The sequence below is a fragment of the Rana temporaria genome, chromosome 6 (assembly GCF_905171775.1).
Source record: "Rana temporaria chromosome 6, aRanTem1.1, whole genome shotgun sequence".
NCBI lineage: Eukaryota > Metazoa > Chordata > Amphibia > Anura > Ranidae > Rana > Rana temporaria.
This window is the reverse complement of record NC_053494.1, coordinates 7,052,772-7,079,577: the sequence shown is the minus strand read 5'-3', so window position 1 is coordinate 7,079,577 and position 26,806 is coordinate 7,052,772. Positions and strand designations below refer to the sequence as shown.

At 43.8% G+C, this 26,806-nt stretch overlaps 1 protein-coding gene across 1 annotated transcript; it reads left to right on the top strand.

Annotated features, from left to right (window-relative positions):
• Window positions 1–10,634: 10,634 nt before the first annotated feature.
• Window positions 10,635–26,292, top strand: LOC120942979 (interferon-induced very large GTPase 1-like). Its single transcript, XM_040355990.1, has 4 exons — window positions 10,635–10,785; window positions 17,027–18,339; window positions 18,379–19,879; window positions 20,747–26,292. The coding sequence occupies exons 2-4, from the start codon at window positions 17,053–17,055 to the stop codon at window positions 25,444–25,446; spliced, it is 7,488 nt and encodes a 2,495-aa protein (XP_040211924.1). The 5' UTR covers window positions 10,635–10,785; window positions 17,027–17,052; the 3' UTR covers window positions 25,447–26,292.
• The last annotated feature ends 514 nt before the right edge of the window (window positions 26,293–26,806 follow it).

Here is a 26,806-nt window from a genome sequence, read left to right as displayed (position 1 = left end):
AACAAGGATGAATTTTCATGCACAAAATAATTTTTATTCAGCAGGAGATGCTAAAATAGTGAATATTCCTACAAATCAGGAATATTTGGTCACCCACGTGTATAACGTGTTTTTTCTTGTATAATGATTGGAATAAATAAAATATATATTTTGGAATTCTAGTGTTTTCCTCTACAAGTTCAAATCCCAAATTGGCGGTGGACAAAGTAAAGTATCATACTGCCTCCACACAGGGCTGTCTTAATCAGAGGGCACACCTGGGCATTGCCCAGGGGCCCCAGCTGCATGGGGGGCCCCTGCACTTTCCCCAAAGCAGCTGATCCTTGGGCCCACGCTGCCCCGAATTGGGGCAGCGTGGCGGTGGACCCAGCGTTCAGGTTTTATTATTATTATTATATATGACTTATATAACGCCAACAGTTTATACAACGCTTCACAATGTAGAGGGGGGACAGCATAATTACAGTACAGTTCAGTACAGGGGGGACAGGGGGGCATGGCTCGTAGAGCTTACATTCTAAAGGGGGGGGGGGTGATACAAAAGGTAATAGCTGCAGAGTATTATTTAGATATTCCCATACAAATCTTCAGTATTCAATGTGAATTGCTGAAACAGCTTAGACTTTGCTTGTGCGCTGACAAACTGGTATATACAGGTGAAACTCGAAAAATTTGAATATATTGCAAAAGTTCATTTACTTAACTAATGCAACTTAATCACTTAAGACCCGGACCAAAATACAGCTAAAAGACCTTGCCCCTTTTTGCGATTCGGCACTGCGTCGCTTTAACTAACAATTGTGCGGTCGTGCGACGTGGTTTCCAAACAAAATTGGCGTCCTTTTTTTCCCACAAATAGAGCTTTCTTTTGGTGGTATTTGATCACCTCTGCGGTTTTTATTTTTTGCGCTATAAACAAAAATAGAGCGACAATTTTGCTTTTTGCTCTAATAAATATCCCCCAAAAATATATAATTTTTATTTTTTTTCCCTCAGTTTAGGCCGATACGTATTCTTCTACCTATTTTTGGTAAAAAAAAACGCAATTATTGTTTTTTTTTTTATTACTAATGGCGGCGATCAGCGATTTTTTTTCCGTGACTGAGACATTATGGCGGACACTTCGGACAATATATATATATATATATATATATATATATATATATATATATATATATATATATATATATATACAGTGGGACAAAAAAATCTTGCTTGTTTGTAGAGGAGACCCAATACCTATTTTCCACCATAATTTGCAAATAAATTCTTTCCAAATCAGACAATGTGATTGGATTTTGTCTCTCATAGTTGAGGTCTACCTATGATTACAATTACAGGCCTCTCTCTTAAGTGGGTGCACAATTGGTGGGGACTAAATACTTTTTTGTCCCACTGTATAAATTGGCCCGGATTTTTTACGAACGGCGCATGCGCCGTCCGTGAAAGTATCCCAGTGCGCATGCTCCAAATTAACCCGCAAGAAGCCAATGCTTTCGACGTGAACGTAAATGACGCCCAGCCCTATTCGCGAACGACTTACGCAAACGACGTAAAATTTTCAAAATTCGACGCGGGAACGACGTCCATACTTAACATTGGTACGCCTCATATAGCAGGGGTAACTTTACGCAGGGAAAAGCCTAACGTAAACGGCGTATCTGTACTGCGTCGGCCGGGCGTACGTTCGTGAATTGGCGTATCTAGCTGATTTACATATTTCTAGGCGGAAATCAGCGTACACGCCCCTAGCGGCCAGCGTAAATATGCAGTTAAGATACGACGGCGTAAGAGACTTACGCCGGTCGGATCTAATACAAATCTATGCGTAACTGATTCTAAGAATCAGGCGCATAGATACGACGGCTCGGACTCAGAGTTATGATCTGGAGATCTGGTATCTGGAGATACGCTGGCGTAACTCGTACGTGAATCCGGGCCATTATATTTACTTATTTTTTTTCAACCCAGTATAATTGTTTTAATTATATGAATACAGATCAGTTTAAAGTAGTGCGCTGATGTCCCCTAATACTAGAACCAATTTCTACAGATTGGAATTCTATATATACTGTAAATGGGGGAAGACATGATTGGTTATCACAGAGGTACTGATGATATGGATCCAGCTCCATCAGGAGTTCTGTAAATCTTCGGTCGGTCTGTACATTTTAGGAAAATGTGTTTCAGTTGAAGAAAATCAGAATATTTGCTTTTCTGCTCTAAGAATGCAGAAGAACCGGTCCTTCTATCCAAACTCAAGAAGTCCCATGACAGGAACCTGAAGTTCCACATTGCTCTGCAAAGTACAGAAACTTCTATTTGTATCGGAGAGATTTCACAAATTATCATCAGAGAACCAGGAACAGAGAGGGAATAAATCCCAGAGAACGAAGCTCCTTCCTCAAGGGATACTACAATTATGATGCAAATTCCCCTCCAATTCATGCAAATATTAAAGTATATGGGAACCCGATCACTAAAGGGGTTGTGCAATTGATCTGCATATTTAATAACTATAAATAAATACATATATATACATACTCGAGTATAAGCCGAGTTTTTCAGCACATTTTTTTGTGCTGAAAATGCCCCCCTCAGCTTATACCCGAGTCACCTTTTTGCGCCTGATCTCCCGGACTTTGGGAACTTGGTACTTGTACTGGTCAACTGTAAGCTTGGCACGACGGTAGCTCCACTCTTCCTCTACAAGTGTGCAAAGTTTGTTGTTTGGGGGACCCACGGCCCAGGAGCACTGATTTTTCAAACCCGGGCACTCTTCCATAGACTCCCATGTTAAACAGTAATTTCTCCGGTGATTTCGGGGACCCAGTACTAGCAGGTCGTAGGTCTTCTAGACCCGGAGCTTGGCACACATGTAGCCCAATTTCACCTATACAAGTGTGCAAAGTTTGTTGTCCGGGAGACCTACGGCCGGGGAGCACCGATTTTTCAAAGCCGGGCACCCCTTCTATAGACTCCCATGTTAAACAGTCATTTCTCCGGTGAGTTTGGGGACCCGGTACTAGCCGGTCGTAGGTCCCCTAAACCCGGAGCTTGGCACACAAGTAGCCCAATTTTTCCTCTGCAAGTTGGCAAAGTTTGTTGTCTTGGGAACCTACGGCCGAGGAGCACTGATTTTTCAAAGCCGGGCACCTCTTCCATAGACTCCCATGTTAAACAGTCATTTCTCCAGTGAATTTGGGGACCCGGTACTAGCAGGTCATAGGTCTTCTAGACCCGTAACTTGGCACACATGTAGCCCAATTTCTCCTCTAAATGTGTGCAAAGTTTTTTTGTCTGGGAGACCAACGGCTGGGAGCACCGATTTTTCAGAGCCGGGCACCCCTTCCATAGCCTCCCATTTTAAACACCAGTCAGTGAGGCATGGGCACAGTGAGGCATGGGCAGGGCACAGTGTTGCATGGACATGGACATAGTGAGTCACAGTGAGGCATGCAGATGGACACCCTAGGCTTATACTCGAGTCAATACGTTTTCCCATTTTTTTGTGGTAAAATTGGGTGCCTCGGCTTCTATTCGGATCGGCTTATACTCAAGTATATATGGTGTATATATATATATATATACACACACAATATTAGCAAAAGTATTGGGACATCTGCCTTTACACGCACATGAACTTTAATTTCTCATCAGTTGTTAAGGATGCAGTGGCTGGCTTCCCGACCCGCTCCTTAGCAACCAGCGAATGGGGGGAAAAAACGCAAATCGGGGCAAAATCGCGTTTTGGATGCGGGTCCATTGAAGTCTATAACAAACCGCTGCATTCTGCAGGGAAAAAGTCCCTGACCCTTTCCAAAAACGCAGAGGCACAAAAATGCATTGACGTGAACGTGTTCCATAGGAACCTACGGTATGTTAAAAAAAAATTCCCTGCATTTCTGCAAAATGCAAAAAGCATTAAAAAAATGCATTAGTGTGAAGGGAGCCTAAGACTGGGATGCCAATAAAGTTTATGTGGGCGTAAAGCAGAGATATGCAATTAGCGGACCTCCAGATGTTGCAAAACTACAATTCCCATCATGCCTCTGCCTCTGGGTGTCATGCTTGTGGCTGTCAGAGTCTTGCAATGCCTCATGGGACTTGTAGATCTGCAACAGCTGGAGGTCCGCTAATTGCATATCCCTGGCGTAAAGGAAGGTGTCCCAATACTTTTGACAATATTATATATATATATCTTTTTTTTTTTATCCTAGAAATTACCTAAAATGCACCATAGACCATCTAGGCTGCAGCTTCAGGTAATATAAAAGTGAAAAAAAAATACATATTTTTGGCTAAATCACACTGAATAAAAAAAGATTCATAGAACAACTCTGTATATATAATAAAGCCTGCAGTGTACATCGCCCTCTAGTGTTACAAATGAGATATAACCGCGTTGTTTCTCATCGTTCACATTATTATCACATAATTAAACCGGTTGCACTCCTGAGCCATTTTCCAATTTTAGATACCAGCTTATCATTTCTGAAATAACATCGTTATTACTCATTTTACATAAGCGAGTCATATATTGTTTCAGCCATTCTTTTTAAATTTATTCCAATTTTACAATTCCTAAGTGAAAAGTGTACGTCCAGCCAAAAGTTATGTGTTTTAAAAAAAAAAAGAATTAGAAACCCTGTTGACTTTTACCATTATCTGGGACTCTGTTAGAGAGATTGAACCTAACTTCCTGTCCCGGTGACAACAGTTTCATCAGACAGGAAGTAAGGAAACACAAAAAAAAAAACGCAAAGCGTGCGCAAGAGGCGAGATTCAGGATCCTCTCTACGTTGCAGATAAAGGAGTGGGCATCCTGACTCTCCTGTAGTCCAAGGGAGGGGGCGAGCACGACACTCCACACCAGGAAGAAAGCCTTGCATTACTGTGTGGAGTTACAGACAGAAGAACAGGAAGTGAGAATTTCTCAGAAGAAATAAGGACATTTAAAAGCAAAATGGAAGGATGAGGTAAGTGAAGGAGGACGGCACTAAGGTAAAGGAAGCTATTTAGGGGAAAAAAATTGTATCTTTACAACCCCTTTAAAAAAAAGCTACAGAGAGCAAGGAAAGTAAATAATCCATAAAGGATAACAAAGAAGATTCAAAACGCCAAAGTGCGTGGTCGGCGGCCGCGATGTCTGCCGGCTACCCCGCGATCGCTCTAACAGAGAGCCAGAATAGGGGGATCTGTCAATGTAAACAGACAGATCCCCGTTCTGACAGGGGAGGAGAGAGAGATCTGCTGTTCCTAGTGATCAGTCCCCTCCCCCCACAAAGGGTAATTAAGACGTCACATTTATTGTAGACAAGATTAAAATACGATCAAATAAAATCACTCATTATACATCTGCATTTTGTTGGTCAAACAATTGAGATTCCAATTATGTGGTGGCTAATTGTTTCTGTGTGATCCCAACACGTTTCGCCAGCATTGGCTTCATCGGGGGATTCGAAAACCACCGGAAAGCATGTAAAAACCCGACAAGCCCCCAGGCGATCACCACTAGGATCAGCACCAATGAAAAGAGGAGGCGCCATGCGACCACAGAGGACTACACATCGACCAGGTTGGAGAACAATAAGCACAAGAGGGCGCCTGCATATAGGACAAGTATGCGGACTAGATGGGTTGGTTGGCAAAGGAATAACGTTCAGCAGGTCGCCCTCAAATCCCTCAAATGGGATTTGAGGGTTTGCTGCTGAACGTTATTCCTTTGCTTGAAAGCAAAACCAACCTATCTAGTCTGGATACTTGTCCTGTATTCAAGCGCCCTCTTGTGCTTACTTTGTATATTGTTCTCCAACCTGGTCGGTGTGTAGTCCTCTGTGGTCGCATGGCGCCTCCTCTTTTCGGTGGTGCTGATCCTAGTGGTGAACGCCTGGGGGCTTGCTGTGTTTTTACACGCTTTCCGGTGGTTTTCAAATCCCCTGATGAAGCCAATGCTGGCGAAACATGTTGGCATAACGCAAGAACAATTAGCCATCGCATAATTGGAATCTCAATTGTTTTACCACCAAAATGGGGATGTGTAATGAGTGGTTTTATTTGAACGTATTTTAATCTACAATAATGAATAAGTGCCTCTTGTCTCTATTACTATCCGTTGGCACCGTTATAATCCCACCCCAATCTTCTTCCAATACATTTGTAGGTAGATTCACAAAGAGTTAGGCCGGCTTATGTACAGATAAGCCGACCTAACTCTGAATCTAAGCCGGCCTATGTTTAAGTGTATTCTCAAACAGAGATACACTTAAACATATCTAAGATAGGCCGGCTTGCGCCATTCTATCTTAGGTTGCAATGTTTCTTTTGGCCGCTAGATGGCGCTTTCATTGCGGCAGGCCTAGATTATGTAAATGAGGGGATACGCCGATTCACGACGATTCACGAGCGTACGCCGAGCCTACACCGTCGAGTTACGTCGTTTCCGTACGCGATAGGCCGCCTAAAGTTATTCCACCTATGAGGTGGAATAACAATGTTAAGTATGGCCGCCGTTCCCGCCGCGAGGTTCGAATTTTTTACGTTGCTTGCGCAAGTCGTCCGCGAATCGGGATTTACGTCGTTTACGTACGCGTCGAAATCAATAGGCCCGTATGGCTTACTTAGCCGCAATGCGCACTGGGAAATGTAGTCGCCCGGCGCATGCGCAGTGTAAAAAACGTCAAAAAGCGTGAGGTCAAGCCTCATTTCAATACTACACGCCCCCCTCCCAGTCATTTGAATTAGGCGCGCTTACGTCCGCTCGTTTTAGGCTACGCCGCCGAAAATTTGAAGGTAAGTGGTTTGAGAATCACTTCTAACCTAAATAATTTACGGTGGTGTAGCCTAAAAAGAGTAGGCTAGGCCATCCTAATCTTAGGCGCCCCTACGTGAATCTACCCATTGATCTTTTGGGACGAGGTGCCGGATGCGATATGGTTGCCCGGGTCAGAACGAATATATAAATAGTTTTATTGTGATTGGCTTCTCCTGACATTTGCTATATTTAAAAAGCTCCAACGCTGTCACGGCAATCCGTTCAAAACAAGCTAACAAAGCGGCTTTACTTGTTTTCTGTAAAAAAAATTTAAGAAGCATATGTATAACCAAGAAGAGTGTCACTGTGCAACGAACATGATCAGTGAATGTTCCAAATCATGGCGGGATCTAAACTTCCCACGATCGGTATCTGGCCGGTAATCAGATTGTTATCGTCTATCTCGTCACACAGCTAGGAAATGATAATTCAGCACATTGATGTCTCTACTTGTAGAACATTACTGAACTCTCTATATGTCTATATATCGGAGACTGCAGGGGCATTCACTGCTAGAAAGTAGTACAATTGTGATGAAAGAGATACAGGAATTATTGTAGAGATAGATAGATTTATATATATATAGTAATTCCTGTATCTCTCTTTCTTTTATCACAATTGTAATACTTTCTAGCAATGAATGTCCCTGCAGTCTCCGATATATAGACATATATAGGGGCCAGATTCACAGAGATCTGCGGCGGCGTAACGTATCGTATTTACGTTACACCACCGCAAGTTTTCAGCGCAAGTGCATGATTCACCAAGCACTTGCGTGTAAACTTACGGCGGTGTAACGTAAAGCCGTCCGGCGCAAGCCCGCCTAATTTAAATGGGGTGTGTACCATTTAAATTAGGCGCGTTCCCGCGCCGAACGTTCTGCGCATGCTCCGTTTGGAAATTTCCCGCCGTGCTTCGCGCGAAATTACGGCGCCCCGATGTGTTTTTTGAACGGCGACGTGCGTAACGTACTTTCGTATTCCCGGACGTCTTACGCAAAAAAAAAAAAATTGGATGCGGGAACGACGGCCATAACATGACACAATTTGGAAAATGTCAAGGGGTATGAATACTTTTTCAAGGCACTGTAGATAGATAGATACTGTAGTAGACAGATGGGAGAGGAGAGGAAAGGAGGAGGAGGGGGGAGGAGAGGGGGCATAGGAGAGGAGAGGAGGAGGAGAAGAGGAAGAGAAGAAGAGGAGGATGGGAGAGCAGAGAAGAGGGAAAGGAGAGGTGGACAGGGGAGAGAGGAGAGAAGGAGGACAGGAGAGGGTGGAGAGGAGGAGGAGAGGGGGAGGAAAGGAAAATAAAGAATGATGAGAAGATTGAAGAGCAAGAATAGTGGAGTGGAGAGGACAATGAGAGCAGGAGGGGAGGAGGAGGGGAGAGGAGGAGGAGAGGAAGAGGATGGAGAGGGGCAAGGAAGAAGACAAGGAGAGGAGGAGGAGAAGAGGGAAGAAGAGAAGCAGGAAAGGAGAGAAAAGGAGGAGGAGAGGAGAGGGGGAGGAAAGAAAAATAAAGAATGATGAGAGGATTGAAGAGCAAGAATAGTGGAGTGGAGAGGACAAGGAGAGCAGGAGGGGAGGAGGAGGGGAGAGGAGGAGGAGAGGAAGAGGATGGAGAGGGGCAAGGAAGAAGACAAGGAGAGGAGGAGGAGAAGAGGGAAGAAGAGAAGCAGGAAAGGAGAGAAAAGGAGGAGGAGAGGAGAGGGGGACAGGAGAGGGAGAGGAAAGGAAAAGAAAGGATGAGAAGATTGAAGAGCAGAAGGAGGAGGAGTGGAGATGACAAGGAGAGCAGGAGGAGAGGAGTGGAAGAGGACAAGGACGGGAGGAGGAGAGGAGGAGAGGAGAAGAGGACAAGGACAGGAGGAGGAGAGCAGGAAAAGAGTGGAGGAGGAGGGGAGGAGAAGAGGAGAGAAGGGAAGGAGGAGAGGAGAGAAAAGGAGGGGGAGATGAAAGATGGAGGAGAGGAGGAGATAAGGAAGAGGATGGGATGGGGAGAAGAGGAGGATGATAGGGAGACATAGAGGAGAGGAAGAGTAGATAAGGAATAGGAGTTGGAGAGGAGGGGGTGGGGAGAGGAGAAGGAGGCGAGGGAGTGAGAGGAGGAGGAGGAGGAAAGGAGAGGGGGGAGGAGAGGAGGAGAGGAGGACAGGAGAGGGGGGAGAAGAGGAGGAGAGGAGGACGGGAGAAGGGGTGGAAAGAAAAATAAGAGGATCAGAGAGGAGAGCAGAAGGGGAAGAGGGGGAGAGGAGGAGGAGAGGAGAGAGGAGGAGGTTGGAGTAGAGAGAATTAGCAGAGAAAGAGGAGGGAGGCAGAAGATGATGGGAGAGAAGAGGCGAGGGAGGGGAGGGGAGAGAGGAGAGATGGAGGAGGCGAGAGGAGGAGGAGAGGATAGAAAAGGGGGGGGGAGAGAAGAGATTAAGGAGAGGAGAGATGGAGGAGAGGAGAGGAGGAGGAGAGGATAGAAAAGGGGGGGAGAGGAGAGATTGAGGAGAGGAGAGCTGGAGGAGAGGAGAGGAGAGGAGGAGGAGAGGATAGAAAAGGGGGGGGAGAAGAGATTGAGGAGAGGAGAGATGGAGGAGAGGGAGAGGAGAGGATAGAAAAGGGGGGAGAGGAGAGATTGAGGAGAGGAGAGCTGGAGGAGAGGAGAGGAGGAAGAGAGGATAGAAAAGGGGGGGGAGAGAAGATATTGAGGAGAGGAGAGGAGGAGGAGAGGATAGAAAAGGGGGGGGAGAGAAGAGGTTAAGGAGAGGAGAGATGGAGGAGAGGAGAGGAGGAGGAGAGGAGAGGATAGAAAAGGGGGGGAGAGGAGAGATTGAGGAGAGGAGAGCTGGAGGAGAGGAGAGGAGAGGAGGAGGAGAGGATAGAAAAGGGGGGGGAGAAGAGATTGAGGAGAGGAGAGATGGAGGAGAGGGAGAGGAGAGGATAGAAAAGGGGGGAGAGGAGAGATTGAGGAGAGGAGAGCTGGAGGAGAGGAGAGGAGGAGGAGAGGATAGAAAAGGGGGGGAGAGAAGATATTGAGGAGAGGAGAGGAGGAGGAGAGGGAGAGGAGAGGATAGAAAAGGGGGGAGAGGAGAGATTGAGGAGAGGAGAGGAGGAGGAGAGGGAGAGGAGAGGATAGAAAAGGGGGGGGGAGAGGAGAGATTGAGGAGAGGAGAGGAGAGGAGGAGGAGAGGGAGAGGAGAGGATAGAAAAGGGGGGGGAGAGGAGAGATTGAGGAGAGGAGAGATGGAGGCAAGGAAGAGGCGATGAGGAAGAGGAGATGAGGAGGAGAGGAGGAGGAGAGAAGGAGAAGAAGACAGGAGAGGAGGCATAGAGAAGGACAAGGAGAGGAGAGAGTGGAGAAGGATGACATAACATTGTTTATAAACATTGCTCAGGCAGGAGAAGTAATATTGTGAAGTAACCTGTTACTAGACCTGGAAGAAGTGTAGACATTGCGGGGGTTGATAGGTCGGTGTGCAGGTGTGAGAGACGAACTTGTTGAATTATTTGACACTTTTGTATCGAATGTAGTAAAGGAAAAATATGGAAATCTTCTACTTACATGGATCCGTTTTAAACCACCTTCAGATTACCTTTTTGAGTGAATGTAAACTCCATTGTGCGCACTCACAGAATCCTCCTCCGAATTTCCCTTTAAGTGAAAATGCTCAGTGATAGAAGTGCCTGCAGACACAGCGCACAGCCCGTCAGCTGCTGATAGGACAAGTCCAGGCACAGGGGACGCCGCCGCTATACACAGCCCCCAATTCAGAGACAGAAACACGATAAAGCAATATTCAAATAAAATTGTTGATTTCCAAATGGGGTGGGAGGGGTCCGATCACTACATCTGATAGGAAACTCTCCCGGATTGTTTCATATCTGGAAATGTTCATCGCCCCGTACAGACCAGAGAGATGGCCCTTCTTCATCAGACGGACATGGCTGTCAGGACTCTGCTGAGCCAGTGAGGAAAAAGAGGTGAAGTGAACTTTTCTTTACCTTCCTATAACTTTAGTTTGTTTCATTAGAATTTACTAATCTTATTCCTCGTATACACGATCGGAAATTCCGACAGCAAAAGTCCGATGTGAGCTTCTGAATGGAAATTCCGACCGTGTGTAGGCTCCATCGGACTTTTGCTGTCGGAATTTCCGCCAACAAAAGATTGAGAGCTGGTTCTCACATTTTCAGATGGAAAAAAATCCTATCTGACCCCTCTACACCCCAGATATCCCCCAAGCACTCTGACCCTTCTACACCCCAGATATCCCCCCCAGCACTCTGACCCCTCTACACCCCAGATATCCCCCAAGCACTCTGACCCTTCTACACCCCAGATATCCCCCCCAGCACTCTGACCCCTCTACACCCCAGATATCCCCCAAGCACTCTGACCCCTCTACACCCCAGATATCCCCCCAGCACTCTGACCCCTCTACATCCCAGATATCCCCCCCCAGCACTCTGACCCCTCTACACTCCAGATATCTCCCCAGCACTCTGACCCCTCTACACCCCAGATATCCCCCCAGCACTCTGATCCCTCTACACCCCAGATATCCCCCCAGCACTCTGACCCCTCTACACCCCAGATATCCCCCCAGCACTCTAATCCCTCTACACCCCAGATATCCCCCCCCAGCACTCTGACCCCTCTACACCCCAGATATCACCCCAGCACTCTGACCCCTCTACACCCCCGATATCATCCCAGCACTCTGACCCCTCTACATCCCAGATATCCCCCCAGCACTCTGACCCCTCTACACTCCAGATATCCCCCCAGCATTCTGACCCCTCTACACCCCAGATATCCCCCCCCAGCACTCTGACCCCTCTACACCCCATATATCCCCCCCCCAGCACTCTGACCCCTCTACACCCCAGATATCACCCCAGCACTCTGACCCCTCTACACCCCAGATATCCCCCAGCACTCTGACCCCTCTACATCCCATATATCCCCCCCAGCACTCTGACCCCTCTACACCCCAGATATCCCCCCAGCACTCTAACCCCTCTACACCCCATATATCCCCCCCAGCACTCTGACCCCTCTACACCCCAGATATCCCCCCCAGCACTCTGACCCCTCTTAATCCACAACCTTTCCTATATCTCTAACCATATCCCTAAGTTCACCTTTCCGTCCTGTCTTATATATAAATCCTAAATTCACCTTCTTTATATCTCTAACTCCATCCCTAAGTTCAATTAACCTATATCTCTAACCCCACCCCTAAGTTACCTTACCTATATCTCTAACTCCATCCCTAAGTTCACCTTCTCTATATCTCTAACTAGATCGCTAAATTTCTAACCATATCCCTAAATTCACCTTATATCTTTAACCCCATCCATAAATTCATCTTTCCTGCATCTCTAACTCCATCCCTAAGTTTACCTTACTTATATCTCCAATGCCCTCCCAGTCCCTAAATTCACCTTCCCTATATCTCTAACCCCATCGCAAAGTTCATCTTTCCTATATCTCTAACCCCATCGCAAAGTTCATCTTTCCTATATCTCTAACCCCATCCAGAGCCGGATTAACATAGGGGCTGATGGAGCTGCAGCTCCAGGCCCCTTTCTCAAGATAGGCCCATTTGCCAAAAAAAATAAATAAAAAAAATTATCGACTTCGGGGGGTTGTAGCTCGACGACCAGAGGTCACAGAAACCCCACATTTAGGGTAGGCAGTTGAAGACATACCACACAACTGGTCAAAATATGGGACGGCTATCATTTATGGTTCCAGAGATACGGGCCTGCTTGCACAGCCTGTCAGAAGCTACATTCAGAGCGGCCAATATGAATACAAGCTGACACACTGCAGCAGACTGATAGGATCACAGGGCTTATAATAATTATTTGTATATTACTCATGGTAATTAACCCCTCGCCACCCAGGCCAATCCTGACACTTCTCTCCTACATGTAAAAATCATCATTTGTTTTTTGCTAGAAAATTACTCTATGCAGGGCCGTTTGAAGGAATTTGGGGGCCCCAAGCAAAATGGACATAGAGGCCCCCCAACCCCCCTCCCCTCCTGCACGCACACAAAGCCTACAGGAACCACAGCATAGCGATACAGTTTAAGTTCACCCACCCTCAAAGACTGGTGCCCCCATCACAAACTGCCCCCATCACAAACTGCCCCCCATCACAAACTGCCCCCCCATCACAGACTGCCCCCCCATCACAGACTGGTGCCCCATCACAGACTGGTGCCCCCATCACAGACCCCCCATCACAGACTGCCCCCCCATCACAGACTGCCCCCCATCACAGACTGATGCCTCCATCACAGACTGGTGCCTCCATCACAGACTGCCCCCCCATCACAGACTGGTGCCTCCATCACAGACTGGTGCCTCCATCACAGACTGACCCCCCATCACAGACTGATCCCCCATCACAAACTGGTGCCCCATCACATACTGACCCCCATCACACTGGTGCCCCCATCACAGACTGACCCCCCATCACAGACTGACCCCCCCTCACAGACTTGTCCCCCCATCACAGACCCCCCTCGATAGTAGACTCCTGTCCCCATAACAGCACAGCACTCCCCCTCCCCACAGAGCATTACCTTATTCACACACGAATCGATGAGAAGCACAACAGCCCTGGACAACGGGCAGGACTTTTCATGTTAAAAGTGAGTGATTGATTGCTGGGACCGCTCCGCTGCATAGCAGCCAATCACCCACTTCTTAACTTAAACAGTCCGGTACTTTGTCCAGAGCGGCCGAGGCTCTCATCTTGTGTGAATAAGACAGGCAGGGGTTGGGGCCCCCACCCCCTGCCTGTCTTATTCACACAAGATGAGACATGGGGGCAGTGCTGTGATCTTACCGAAGGCTGGGACAGACTCATGTGCGGCACGCCTGCAAATGCAATGCAGCCTGTGAACATAGCAGCAGGCAGACAGACAAGCCAGCTTGGGGGCCCCTTGCTAGCTTGGGGGCCCAAGCAATTGCTTGGTTTGCCTGTCCTGTTGCGACGGGCCTGACTCTATGGTGGTCTTTGCACTTTTTATGTTGCACGGTATAGAGCTGCACGATTCTGGCTAAAATGAGAATTGCAATTTTTTTGCTTAGAAGATAGATCACGATTCTCTCACGATTCTTGCGGCGTAACATCATCTTTCACATTAAAACAAAAAAAAAATGGGCTAACTTCACTGTTTTGTTTGTATCCATTTATTCCATCTTCACCCGGTCTTCCTTCTGGGTTCTGTGCCTTTGGTCACTTGCTTTGGCCGGGCTGCGTTCATGTCATTCCCACGCATTTATTTATTATTTATAAAAGGCCCCACCAAAATCCTCAGCAACAGGCCCATGATGTTCTTAATCTGGCCTCATCGCAACATTCATCTTTCCTATATCTCTAACTCCATCCCTAGATTCACTTTCCCTACATCTTTAACTCCCTCCCTAAGTTCACCTTCCCTTTATCTCTAACTCCATCCCTAAGTTCACCTTCCCTCTATCTCTAACTCCATCCCTAAGTTCACCTTTCCTATATCTCTAACTCTATCCCTAGATTCACTTTCCCTCTATCTCTAACTCCATCCCTATGTTCACCTTCCCTCTATCTCTAACTCCATCCCTAAGTTCACCTTCCCTATATCTCTAACTCCATCCCTAAGTTCACCTTCCCTATATCTCTAACTCCATCCCTAAGTTCACCTTCCCTATATCTCTAACTCCATCCCTAAATTCACCTTGCCTATATCTCTAACTCCATCCCTATGTTCACCTTGCCTACATTTCTAACTCCCTCCCTAAATTCACCTCCATTATATCTCCAACCCCATCCCTAAGTTCACCTTCCCTCTATCTCTATCTCTAACTCCATCCCTAAGTTCACCTTTCCTATATCTCTAACTCCATCCCTAGATTCACTTTCCCTATATCTCTAACTCTATCCCTAAGTTCACCTTCCCTTTATCTCCAACCCCATCCCTAAGTTCACCTTCCCTCTATCTCTAACTCCATCCCTAAGTTCACCTTCCCTCTATCTCTAACCATACCCCTAGGTTCACCTTCCCTCTAACTCCATCTCTAGGCTCACCTTCAGCTTAGTACTGAGCTAAAACAAGCATGCAAACTGAGAAAGGGAACCCAGAGAGGCGTCCATATTGGTTCTTTGCCATTGACTTATAGTATTAAGGCCAATATATCAACATGACAGCCGGCATTTTTGAAAGGGGGGATCAGCAATTACAGACCACCATATCCTCTAATGACATTTACTCCTCTAAAAGTTCATCCTCCTGCTGGCAGGTGTGTGTTCAGTAGCAGAAAAAAAAATGAATCAATTAATCTTAGCAGGGAGGGAGCTGTCTGTGCAGATCCCACGGCTTATACTCGAGATAGACAATGTAGTAAATCTAGTAACAGAACACTCCAGGCAGTTTCAAGAATATATTTGTGGTATACTAACACATCACATGTGCTTTGGGGAAGGCTGTCCCCACAAGGTTTAGGAGTGTGTCTATGGGAATATAGACCGTTCTCCCAGAAGCCTATTTGTGAGGTCAGACACCGATGTGGACAAGAAGGCCTGGCTCTCAGTCTCCGTTCTAATTTATCCCAAAGGTGTTCTATCGGGTTGAGGTCAGGTGCAGGCCTCTCAAGTTCCTCCACTCCAAACTCGCTCGTCCGTGTTTATGGACCTTGCTTTGTGCACTGGTCCAAATCATTTGGTGGAGGGGGGATTATGGCGTGGGGTTTGTTTTTCAGGGATTGGGTTGGCCCCTTAGTTTCAGTGAAGGGAACTCTTAAGGCATCAGCATACCAAGACATTTTGGATAATTTCATGCTCCCAACTTTGTAGGAACATCTTGGGGGGGTGACCCTTTCCTGTTCAACATAACTGCGCACCAGTGCACAGTCAAGGTCCATAAAGACATGGACGAGTTTGGGGTGGAGGAACTTGACTGGCCTGCACAGAGTCCTGACCTCAACCCAATAGAATACCTTTGGGATGGATTAGAGCAGAAACTGCGAGCCAGGCCTTCTCAATCAACATCAGTGCCTGACCTCCCAAATGCACTTCTGGAAAAATGGTCAAACATTCCTAAAGACACACTTCTAAAGCTTGTAGACAGGAGGAGTTACGTACGGACGTCACCCTCGATCATCGCCGCTGTGTTTGGAATACTGCCTGTACATGCTGCTTTGCTCGCACTCGGCTTAGAGTGATTTTAAATGTAAGTGCACTACTGTTTTTTATTAAATATTGCTGGTTCATACAGAGAGCACTTAGATCCTGTGTCTTTCTTTTATGGTGACCCTTGGATATCAATGCGATTTGGTGTTATGCTGGAGATTGGAGGCTGGTCTTAACTTTGGATGTTTTGGATGCTGATATGCTTTGTGACTCTTTATGGGTCGAAGCAATGAGGTGAGAGTCCATCTTTACCTTGGTGGTGGATTTCCCTCTGGTGTCTCCTCTTCACTCTCACCCCTGCTGGATTTATTTATTTATATAAAGGACACTTTATTTGCACTTGGACATTTTGTACATTTTATTATTATTTTATTATTTTGTAAATTTTGCGCCGCACTTTTCTTCTTGTAGACAGCCTTCTCAGAAGAGTTGAAGCTGTTATAGCTGCAAACGGTAGGCCAACTCAATATTGAACCATACGGACTAAGACTGGGGTGCCATTAAAGTTCATGTGCGTGTAAAGGCAGGTGTCCCAATACTTTTGACAATATATGTCTCCAGTGCTAAATTGATTTATCCTTATTTGCTCATAATACCTATTAATGAATGCATCTATGGGTCAGGTCTGAATAATAGAAAACAGCATTCTATGTGGTTTAGATTTTATTTCAGTAGGTTTTATTCTGGGGAGGGTGGGGGGTGCTCAATGATATAACAGTGAGCCGCTAATGGGGAAATATTTGAATTTACATATGTAATACAGTACAAATAAAATATGCTGCATCAAATTAAATTGCATATTAAATCAAACATGTATTTATGTTAAAATAAACATTTCAAATACAGTACTTTCTCATATACATCATAGACTCCATTTACATTGTTGAGAAGCTGTTATTCCATTTTCTTTGAAGACGAGAGAGAATGATATGGAAATTACCATTAACATGAAGATTTACTGTATGTCAAGTACTAATAATCCAAAACCTGCCTATTGGAATCCATTGGATTTTAATACCAGTTCTTGTTTTCTAGATTGAGGGACAATCCAGATTACCATTATGGATCCAGACCAAGGGGGCTTTTATCACAACTATCTTCTTCAGGAAGACATCCATAACAAGGAGGAAATCAGTCAGGAAGAGAACATGAAGGAAGGGTTCAGGAATAGTAAGCATAAGAAAGAGAACGCTAATATTAAAACCTTTAGTCAAGAAGAGAATATCCAGCAAGATGAAGAGAACACCTGTGAGACAAATGGCATTAACCAAGAGGATACGAATATCAAGCAAGAAGCCCCCCATCATGAAAACATCAGCCTAGAGGAGGAGAACTTCAATCGAGAGGAGCGCACTGATGATGAAGAAGAGAACATCAAACAAGAAGAGCAGCTCAAAAATATTGGGAAAATTACGAATCAAGAAAAGGAGGTCAGCGATAAAGAGGAGGTGATTATCATTCAAGAAGAGGAGCTAAACAATAAAGAAGAGGAGATCATCAGTCAAGAAGAGGAGGTTAATAATAAAGAGGAGAAGATCATCAGTCAAAAAGAGGAGATTAATAGTAAAGTGGAGAAGATCATCAGTCAAGAAGATGAGGTTAATAATAAATCGAAAGAGATCATTAATCAAAAAGAGGAGGTTAATAATAAAGAGGAAAAGATCATTAATCAAGAAGGAAAGGTCAACAATAAAGAGGAGATCATCAGTCAAGAAGAGAGGGACTATAAAGAGGAGGAGCTCATTAATGAAGAAGAGGAGGTCAACAATAAAGAGGAGAATATCATCAATCAAGAAATAATGGTCCACAATAAAGAGGAGGAGATCATCAGACAAGAAGAGGAGGTTACTAATAAAGAAGAGGAGATCATCAGACAAGAAGAGGAGATTAATAATAAAGCGGAAAAGATTATCAGTCAAAAAGAGGAGGTTAATAGTAAAGAGGAGGAGATCATCAGTCAAAAAGAGGAGGTTAATAATAAAGAGGAGAAGATCATCAGACAAGAAAAGGAAGTTAATAATAGAGCGGAAGAGATCATTAATCAAGAAGAGGAGATTAATAATAAAGTGGAAAAGATAATCAGTCAAGAAGAGGAGGTTACTAATAAAGAAGAGGAGATCATCAGACAAGAAGAGGAGATTACTAATAAAGAGGAGAAGATCATCATACAAGAAGAGGAGGTTACTAATAAAGAAGAGGAGATCATCAGACAAGAAGAGGAGATTACTAATAAAGAGGAGAAGATCATCAGACAAGAAGAGGAGGTTACTAATAAAGAGGAGAAGATCATCAGACAAGAAGAGGAGGTTACTAATAAAGAAGAGGAGATCATCAGACAAGAAGAGGAGGTTAATAAAGCAGAAAAGATCATCAGTCAAGAAGAGGAGGTTAATAATAAAGAGGAGGAGATCATCAATCAAGAGGATGGGGTTAACTATAAAGAGGTGGAGCTCATGAATGAAGAAGAGGTCAACAACAAAGAGGAAAAGATCATCAATCAAAAAATAAAGGTCAACAATAAAGAGGAGGAGCTTGTCAATCAAGAGGAGATTAAGAATAAAGAGAACAAGATCATTATTCAAAAAGAGGAGGTCAACAAAATAGAAGAAGAGATCATCAATAAAGAAACAAGGGTTAACGAAGAGGAGATAATCAATCAAGAAAAAAGGGTTGAAAATAAGGAGGAAGATATTATAAATCAGGAAAAGGAAGTCGACATCAAAGAGGAGATAAACATCTATCAAGAAAATGTGGTTAACAATAAAGAGAATGAGATTATGAAAGAAGAGGAGCTCAATAATAGGGAGAAGAACACTGTTCAAGAGGAGGAGATCATTAATAAGGATGAGGGAAATGTCGATCTAGAGGAAAATATAATCAGTTATGAGAAAGAAAATAGTCAACAGAACCTCAGCCATGAGAGGGAGATCAATGATGAAGAGAAGATCAATCATGATGAAGAAATCACCACTCATGAAGGAAAGGAAATCACCAGTCTAGAAGAGGAGAGCATAAGTCAAGAGGGTGAGAAATTTACCAACAAAGGAAATGCAAATCAAGAGACAGAAAACCTCCACCAAGAGAACATTAATCAAGAGAAGAAAATCATCTATAATAAGGAGGAGGGCATTAACGAATGCAATGCAAAGCCATCAAACCTCAATCAGGAGAGCATTTTTGCAGAGCAGGAGAAGATCAACCATGAACAGCTCACAATCAGTCATGAGACAGAGAAAAAAATAGGTCAACAGAACATAAAGCAAGAGGAGGAGAACATAATTGAAGTAGAGGAGAACATCAGACATGAGGAGGAGGTAGCCAATAAGGAAGAAAGCATTAGTAAAGAAGATGACCTTTCAGATGAAGTTGATAACATCATTCAAGAGAACATAAAGAACAAGACACAGAGCCTCAGTCAAGAAAATGGGGACTTCAATAAAGACCAGAGCAGCCAAGAAGATGAAAGTACCAGTATACAAAATGGGAATGCCAATAAAGAGGACGCCAAGCCAGAGGAAGCCACACCTCAAGAGAAAGGGGACACCACTCAAGAGAAGGAGAACATCAATGAGGAAGAGAGAACCAGTCAAGAAAAGGAGAGCAGCAGGCAAGAAACAGAAAACATTAAAGAGGGAGAAAATACCAGACAAGAGGAGGGGAACATTAGTAAAGAAACCCTCAATCAAGAAGAGGAAAAGATCAACCAAGAGAAGGTGGAACAAATCAGTGAAGAGAAAGTGGATACACTAAAAGAAGCAATAATAGAAAACATGCAAAATGCCGTTATTCCAGCATCAGAATCTATCTCTAAAGACTTTCTCGGCCATCATCAGGAGAACAATTTGGACATTTCCGAATCATCAGATCTAGAAGAATATTTCTGGGGCTGTAAGTACATTATAATGTTCTCTTTTTGTGTTGTCTTAAAGTGGTAATGACATTTTTACCTACAGGTAAGCTTATAATAAGAGCTTACCTGTAGGTAAAATGAATGTCTCCTAAACGTGCACCGTTCCGGAGATATTCCAGCGAGCAGCAGACAGTGATGTCACCGGCGCATGTGCTCTGACGGAACGGCATACCCGCGCCATTTTTTCAGAGCTCTGTGCTGTGTCCATGGCTCCCGTGCGCATGTGCGGGGATGACGTAATTCTAGCTTGGCCAGTCAGAAGGCTGAAGCCCAAGAACCTAGAAAGAAAAGCGGGTGAAGATAATAGTGATGATAGTGATGAGATGGCACTTCTGGCAGCACTTTGGTTAGAGGAGAAGCATCTCTGAAGATATAAAAAGGAAAAAAAGAAAGGTGCCTCTAAGTGCAGTATACAAAATATAATATAAAGTGCACAAAGGGTTAAAAGCACTTACAATATTGTTGAGTGTTAAAAGACATGATAAAATCAGGAGTCCTCATCTGTGGCATGTGTCCATCCTCGGCACGGTGGTGGAGAGCAGTGTAGAGCCATCCAGCAGCTGTAAAGCGTTCTCGTAAATGTTGGAGAGAGGAAGCAGCAGGGAAACCTGTGCTCCAGGTTCACTGTGGGCACACGAGGCTGATGGTGTCAGTCAGGAGAAGGGGGTGGTAATGCGTTTCGGAGCATGTGCGGCTCCTTCATTAGGAAATAAGCTGGTAGAAATTTCTTAATATTTTCTTTAAATATTCAGCATAGCTCTTTAACGCACTCAAAATACAGTGAATTTGAATATAATTTTGAATACTGAATTATATAATACATACTGTATTTTTGTCTTCCACAGCTAAAATAAAACATTTTGATGACAAACTGAGGGAATTAAATCTGGTGAAGTACCGGACATCAAAGCTCAGTCTTATGGAAGTTCTGAAGATTGGTCAAGAAAATCTTAAGAACACTGTCCCCCAGAGGATGGAGGACATACCCTGGCGATTCCTACAGAGCCTCATGTCCTTAAACAGTACAGCAAGAAACACGCGGCTTAATCATTCACTGTATACAAGACAAAACACAATGCAAGATGAAGAATTGGATTTTATGGAAGATATAGACATGTCAACTTCCATTCATCCTCTGGATGTTCTTTGTCTTCTTCTGAATAGTTCAGATAGTTTTCTGCAACAAGAGATTGTGACTAAAATGTCCATGTGCCAGTTTGCACTTCCTTTTCTGCTTCCTGCCGGGGAAGGGTTTCATATAACTTTCATGCTGTGGGCAATGAGGGACATTGTGAAAAGATGGCGACCTCAATCATTAGCAAACATTAAAGGATGCAAGGAAGACAACTTGGTCAATATACCCATGCCTGTTTTCTCATTTGCTAGACTGGGAAGGTGTAATCTTTCAAAATCCAGAATTCTAAATCAAATCCTAAGTCCAGTCCAACAACATCATGATATTTTTGTCCATCAGAACATGGAAGGGGCAAATATGGCAAGGGAAGTCTCTGATGGTTTGGTGGAAATCTCCTGGTTCTTTCCCGGAGGAAGTGAACTCTTAGACCTGTTTCCGGAACCAGTCGCGGTGACAAATCTCCGGGGTGATCTAGAATCTAACTGGACTCAATTCAACTTTCTAACAAAAGTATCCTCAGCTGTATTCATATTTATTGAGACTATGGATGATCAAAGCTATAGCATTCTATCCAACATTGAAGAATCAAACACAAACTACTTCATAATCCTTGCTCCTTCTTCAAGATGTATAAGCGTAGAGACCCAGAACCACATAAAGATGTTATACCCCATCTTGAAAATCAACAGAAAAAATGTTCTGGTGAAGAACAACTCCATTAACGATGCAGAACTGGTGAAGAAACTGCAGCTGATTATCTCAGATTTAATTAAATCTTCCCCTTATTACATCGCCCTGGAGGAGATGTCTCACATAGCCGCAGATCTAGGCATATGCATTGACGAGGGTTCAGAAGAACAACAAAATACAAGGACACTTGCGCTGGAAATTACCAAGAATGTGAAAGATGTTGTGCAGTACAAGAATGAGACAATGGTACTACAAGGAGAATATTGGAAACAGTTGGCCAGAATCGAAAAGGAAATGTGTCGAATGAAAGGACTGGGTAGTGAGAAAGCAGAGGATTACAGAGCCAAGCTAATAAAGAAGTGTGCCGGCCTAAGGAGGAAACAAAGCGAGTGCAGTATGCCTGATGGAATACTCACATTTATAGCTGCACTCAACAACCTGCCACGTATTGAGAAACATTATTTTTTGAAGTGGATGAAACTCTACCTCGATTCAGTCACTAGAAATCATCTTTCAGCACTCCAAGCTGAGTACAAGGAGCAGTACTTTAAAGTTAACCCCAACGTAGAAAGACTGAAGGAACTAGATCAAATCATGATGAACAGCTCACTAGGAGTAGAACATTTCATTCGAGAAGTTGGCCAGTTTTATGAAGCGGAGCACTTCCTCGCAGATGGATGTACAAATAATCAAGAGCTTCATAAGCTACCAAGTATTGCTGCTGATCTATTGTTGGATGGGTTCCCATTGGAGCTAATTGATGGAGATGCCTCAAACATCCCCATGCAGTGGATAACTGATGTCCTGACAGAGTTGGACGCCAAGACAGGGGGACAATGCAGAATTAAAGTGATAACTGTACTGGGAGTTCAAAGTACTGGGAAATCCACCCTTCTCAACACCATGTTTGGTCTGCAGTTTCCAGTGGCCAGTGGGCGGTGTACACGAGGGGCCTTCATGACTCTCCTAAAAGTGAAAAACAACTTAGTGGATGACCTTGGGTGTGAATTAATTCTTGTAATTGACACAGAGGGTCTGAAAGCTCCTGAGTTGGCTTCTGTTGAAGACAGTTATGAGCACGACAACGAGTTAGCAACCTTTGTGGTTGGGTTGAGCGACATTACTATAATTAACATGGCCATGGAAAATACTGCAGAAATTAAAGATATTTTGCAGATAGTGGTCCATGCATTTCTGAGGATGAAAGAAATAGGTAAGAAGCCCAACTGCCAGTTTGTTCATCAAAATGTTAGCGATGTGTCTGCTCATGACAAGAACATGAGAGACAGGCAGAAACTCCTGGAACAGTTAGATGAAATGACCAAAGTAGCTTCTAGAATGGAAGAAAAAAGTAACATGGCCAAGTTTTCAGATGTCATGGACTACGATATTGAGAAGCACAGCTGGTATATTCCAGGATTTTGGCACGGAGTTCCACCAATGGCTTCAGTAAATACTGGGTACAGTGAAAAAATGTTTGAACTAAAGAGGCAACTATTTGAAACCATGAAAAGGCAGCTAGAGTCCAGAAGTCCTCAGAGTATATCTGATTTTATCAAATGGATAAAGAGTTTGTGGAATGCGGTGAAGTACGAGAAATTTATTTTTAGCTTCAGAAACAGCTTGGTGGCCGAGGCCTACAATCAACTATCAATAAAATACTCAGAACTGGAGTGGAATTTCCGAAAGAGAATGCACACGTGGATTAACGAGGCTGAAAATGAGATCTTTAATCAGCCGGCTTCAGAACTTGAAACTGAAATTTGGGCTGGCATTAAAGAGGACATGTATCAAGTTTTACAAGAAGAAGAGAAAGTCATGCTGGAAGCCCTGGAAGAATACTTTGAGAGCGGGAACAAATACGTGCACCTTGTAGAGAGATACAGGGAAGATTTCTTTAGGAGTGCAACAACCCTTAAGAATGAAGTTGAAGACAATTTAACTGTCAAATGTGAAGAAGCGATCCGCATACAGAAAGGAAGACATGAAATACAGTTTGTTCAGAACAGCTATCTGAGGATCATTGAAGAGAAAGCCACCAGCCTCTTGGACAACTGCAAAAATGCAAAACATCAGCTTAGCAACGAGGAACTAAAATCTGAGTTTGAGGTCATGTGGAATAAAACAATATCCGTGTTACAGTTTAGCAGTTTAAAAAAGCACAACATCAGCCAAGAAATGATCGACCAACTCAGGAAAGACATGAGGCACAAAGCGGGTTACATTAATGAAAAGCTGAATGAAGTAAAAAATTTAGATGACTATGGACAAAACGGGCTGGACTTGGATAAGAAATACACTCAGAGCAGTTGGTATGAAAACATGCCGGAAGTGAAAAATGAGGAATACTGGAATAAGGTGAGCAGTCTTGTGACTTCTTTGAAAGAGCAGTGCAATCGCTACGTAACAGAGCAAGTAAACACAATGAAAGATTACGATCAAACATATTGCCAAGAACTTCTAAATGTTGTTAACGAAAGACTCAATGAGGAGGTGGTCAGGAGTCTTCATCTCACGCCATTGTTCGAGCTGGATCTGAAGCTTCTCCTACTGGGTCAGGCTGCCCCGGTCTTCCAGAAGAAGCACAATATTTTTTTCCAGGAAAATAATATGAAGTCCTACCTTGATAAAATAAAACCTCAGTACTTCTCCACATTTAAGAATGTCTACCAAAAGAAAGACGAGTCTAAAGTCAGAGCCCAGAGATTCTGTGAGGTGTGCCTAAAGCCGGCTCTTACAGACTATGTGTTCAAACATTTGGGTGGTGAAATTGTGAACGACGTACTAACCAGCAGAGATTCGATCAGGTACAGCAGTAGAACCTTCTTCCAATACACTTTGCTCGAAGAGCTTTTGGAAGACCACGATTTCACCCGTTACATAAAATACAACAGTCAATACGAGATCTTTGTAAAAAACTGGATAGTCAAATTTATTACCAACAAATACAAGGATTCCACCTCCCTTGAAACGTTAAAGTCAAATATTCTTGCCTGCGTCATGAAAAAGGTAAGGCAAACCCTAAAGGATCCAAGAGTACGAGAAACACCTAATGTTTCCCAGTGCTTAAAAACATTTTGCGCAATATTAAAGAAAGATTTGGTCATTGTGCAGAACGAGATGAAAGTAATTACGTTTCAGAACAATGCGAGTCCTGTCCAGTTTTCGGTTGACATTGGAGAGTTCCTGGAAGGTGCCGAGAAAGAAATTATCACCGAAATCAAACACTTCACTATTGAGTATGTGCTGAACAAGAAAACCTTTAAACCACAAGATGTATTGTTTATGAAGGTCTTTGGATGTGGTAAGCAGTGTCCATTCTGTAAAGCCCCCTGTGAGGCCGGGGCCGCTAATCACAAGGAGCACTTTGCATCGGTCCATCGGCCTCAAGGTTTAGGAACGTACCGCTGTACAGAATCCAAAGCTCTCTCGCATTCGATATGCACCACCGATGTGGTCGGAAACACGACGTTCCTAAATTCAGACACTGACTGGAAGCCATGTCTTTACAAAGAATACCGCAAAATTTATCCCGATTGGACAATACAGCCCGATGCCACCATTGGAGCCTCCAATTACTGGAAATATGTCTTCAAGGAGTTTATTAAACAGTTTTCAGATTACTACAATGGAAAGCCAGCTACCCTACCAGAGGACTGGTATAAAATCACCAAAGAACAAGCTCTTCAAAACCTAAAGGAATCTTTCAATATGAACTAAATTGCATATTATCTGATTGTAGGTTCCAATGAAACACAGGACAAATAACATGGGACTAAATAAACAAAGTAAAGAAGAGCCTATCAGGTCAAGTAGGTTCTTTTTTCATCCTGGCAATTCGTAAGTACACAGGTCAATCTGGACTGTAAGACCCCGTGGCTGCTCGTAGCCTGGTACGCTAGTGAAGGTGAATAATTCTAGGCCATCAGTCTCACTGCAGTTTAATTACACACACCAGTCATTCAACGAGAAATAATTCACACCCTACTAATACCCAACCACAGTTTACAGCATAGGAATGATATCTTGAGGAGAAAGTGGCAAGAGGTTGCGGTACCCGACTCTGGAAGCCGTGAAATATCGGCGGTGATAAAACGACATAAAACTCAAATTAAATAGAACACGTGGACAGAAAATGTGAATTGTGTGGAAAAATGTCAACCCTACAACCACCAGCTTCTATGAACAATTCTGAGATGTTATATATTCCTTGTATGTGACATACTAATGGTCGTGGTTGCACAGTGCTCAAACTCTTCACTCAAAAAAAAAAAATCAAAAGCGAATAGGAACATCCAAACTGAAGCCTGAGTCTAGAGATATGGCAAGAGGATCTTGCTGTTTTAGGTTTTCTAAGACATAATGAAAGTGAAACAAAAACAATCTTTTTGTGGACTGATCCTTTAAAGATGATGTAATTTATCAAAAAAATATTTTAATATTTTTTTAAAAATATGCTCTGTAACACTGAGTGAGGTCAGACAATAAGTCTAATACATAAGTGTATTCAAGGCAACGCCCCCCAATATCTATGCGAAAAAATAAAAGCCCATAACCCCAATCGCATTCTGCGATCCACCAATCAAAACCTCCTCCAGATACCCAAAGCCAGATACAAGTCCAAAGGAGATCGAAGATTTGCAGTCCAGGGACCTCGGCTGTGGAATGCACTACCAACCACCATCCGACTGGAGTCAGACCACTTGGCCTTCAGGAGAAAGATTAAAACCCATCTCTTCTGAGGTCAAGGGGTTCCTTACCCATGAAATGGATACAGCGCCCAGAGATGATTCAGTTCACATGTGTTGCGCTTTACAAGTCTCTCACTCACTCACTCTCACTCACTCACTCACAATGGCAGCTCCCAGGTATTTACCTATTGAGGGACCACTTGAAGGACATTTGGTTATTTTCTAATTGTGAGCTACAGCAAAGCCTACAATCAACTATGCAGCTGAGGGATCGAAGAAAAGAACAACTCGAGGATTCAATGGAGGATGAAACTTTGTGGAGTCTTATATTCCCTTTAATGAGAGCTTATTCCAAAAAAAATATATATATTTAAAATGTTGCATACATT

Bases quoted from the DNA above. Each gene is read 5' to 3' on its own strand.
- LOC120942979 (XM_040355990.1), top strand. From the start codon at position 17,053: ATGGATCCAGACCAAGGGGGCTTTTATCACAACTATCTTCTTCAGGAA. The intron at 18,340-18,378 runs GTTAATAAAGCA...CAAGAAGAGGAG, and splicing joins TCATCAGACAAGAAGAGGAG to GTTAATAATAAAGAGGAGGA. The intron at 19,880-20,746 runs GTAAGTACATTA...TGTCTTCCACAG, and splicing joins AGAAGAATATTTCTGGGGCT to CTAAAATAAAACATTTTGAT.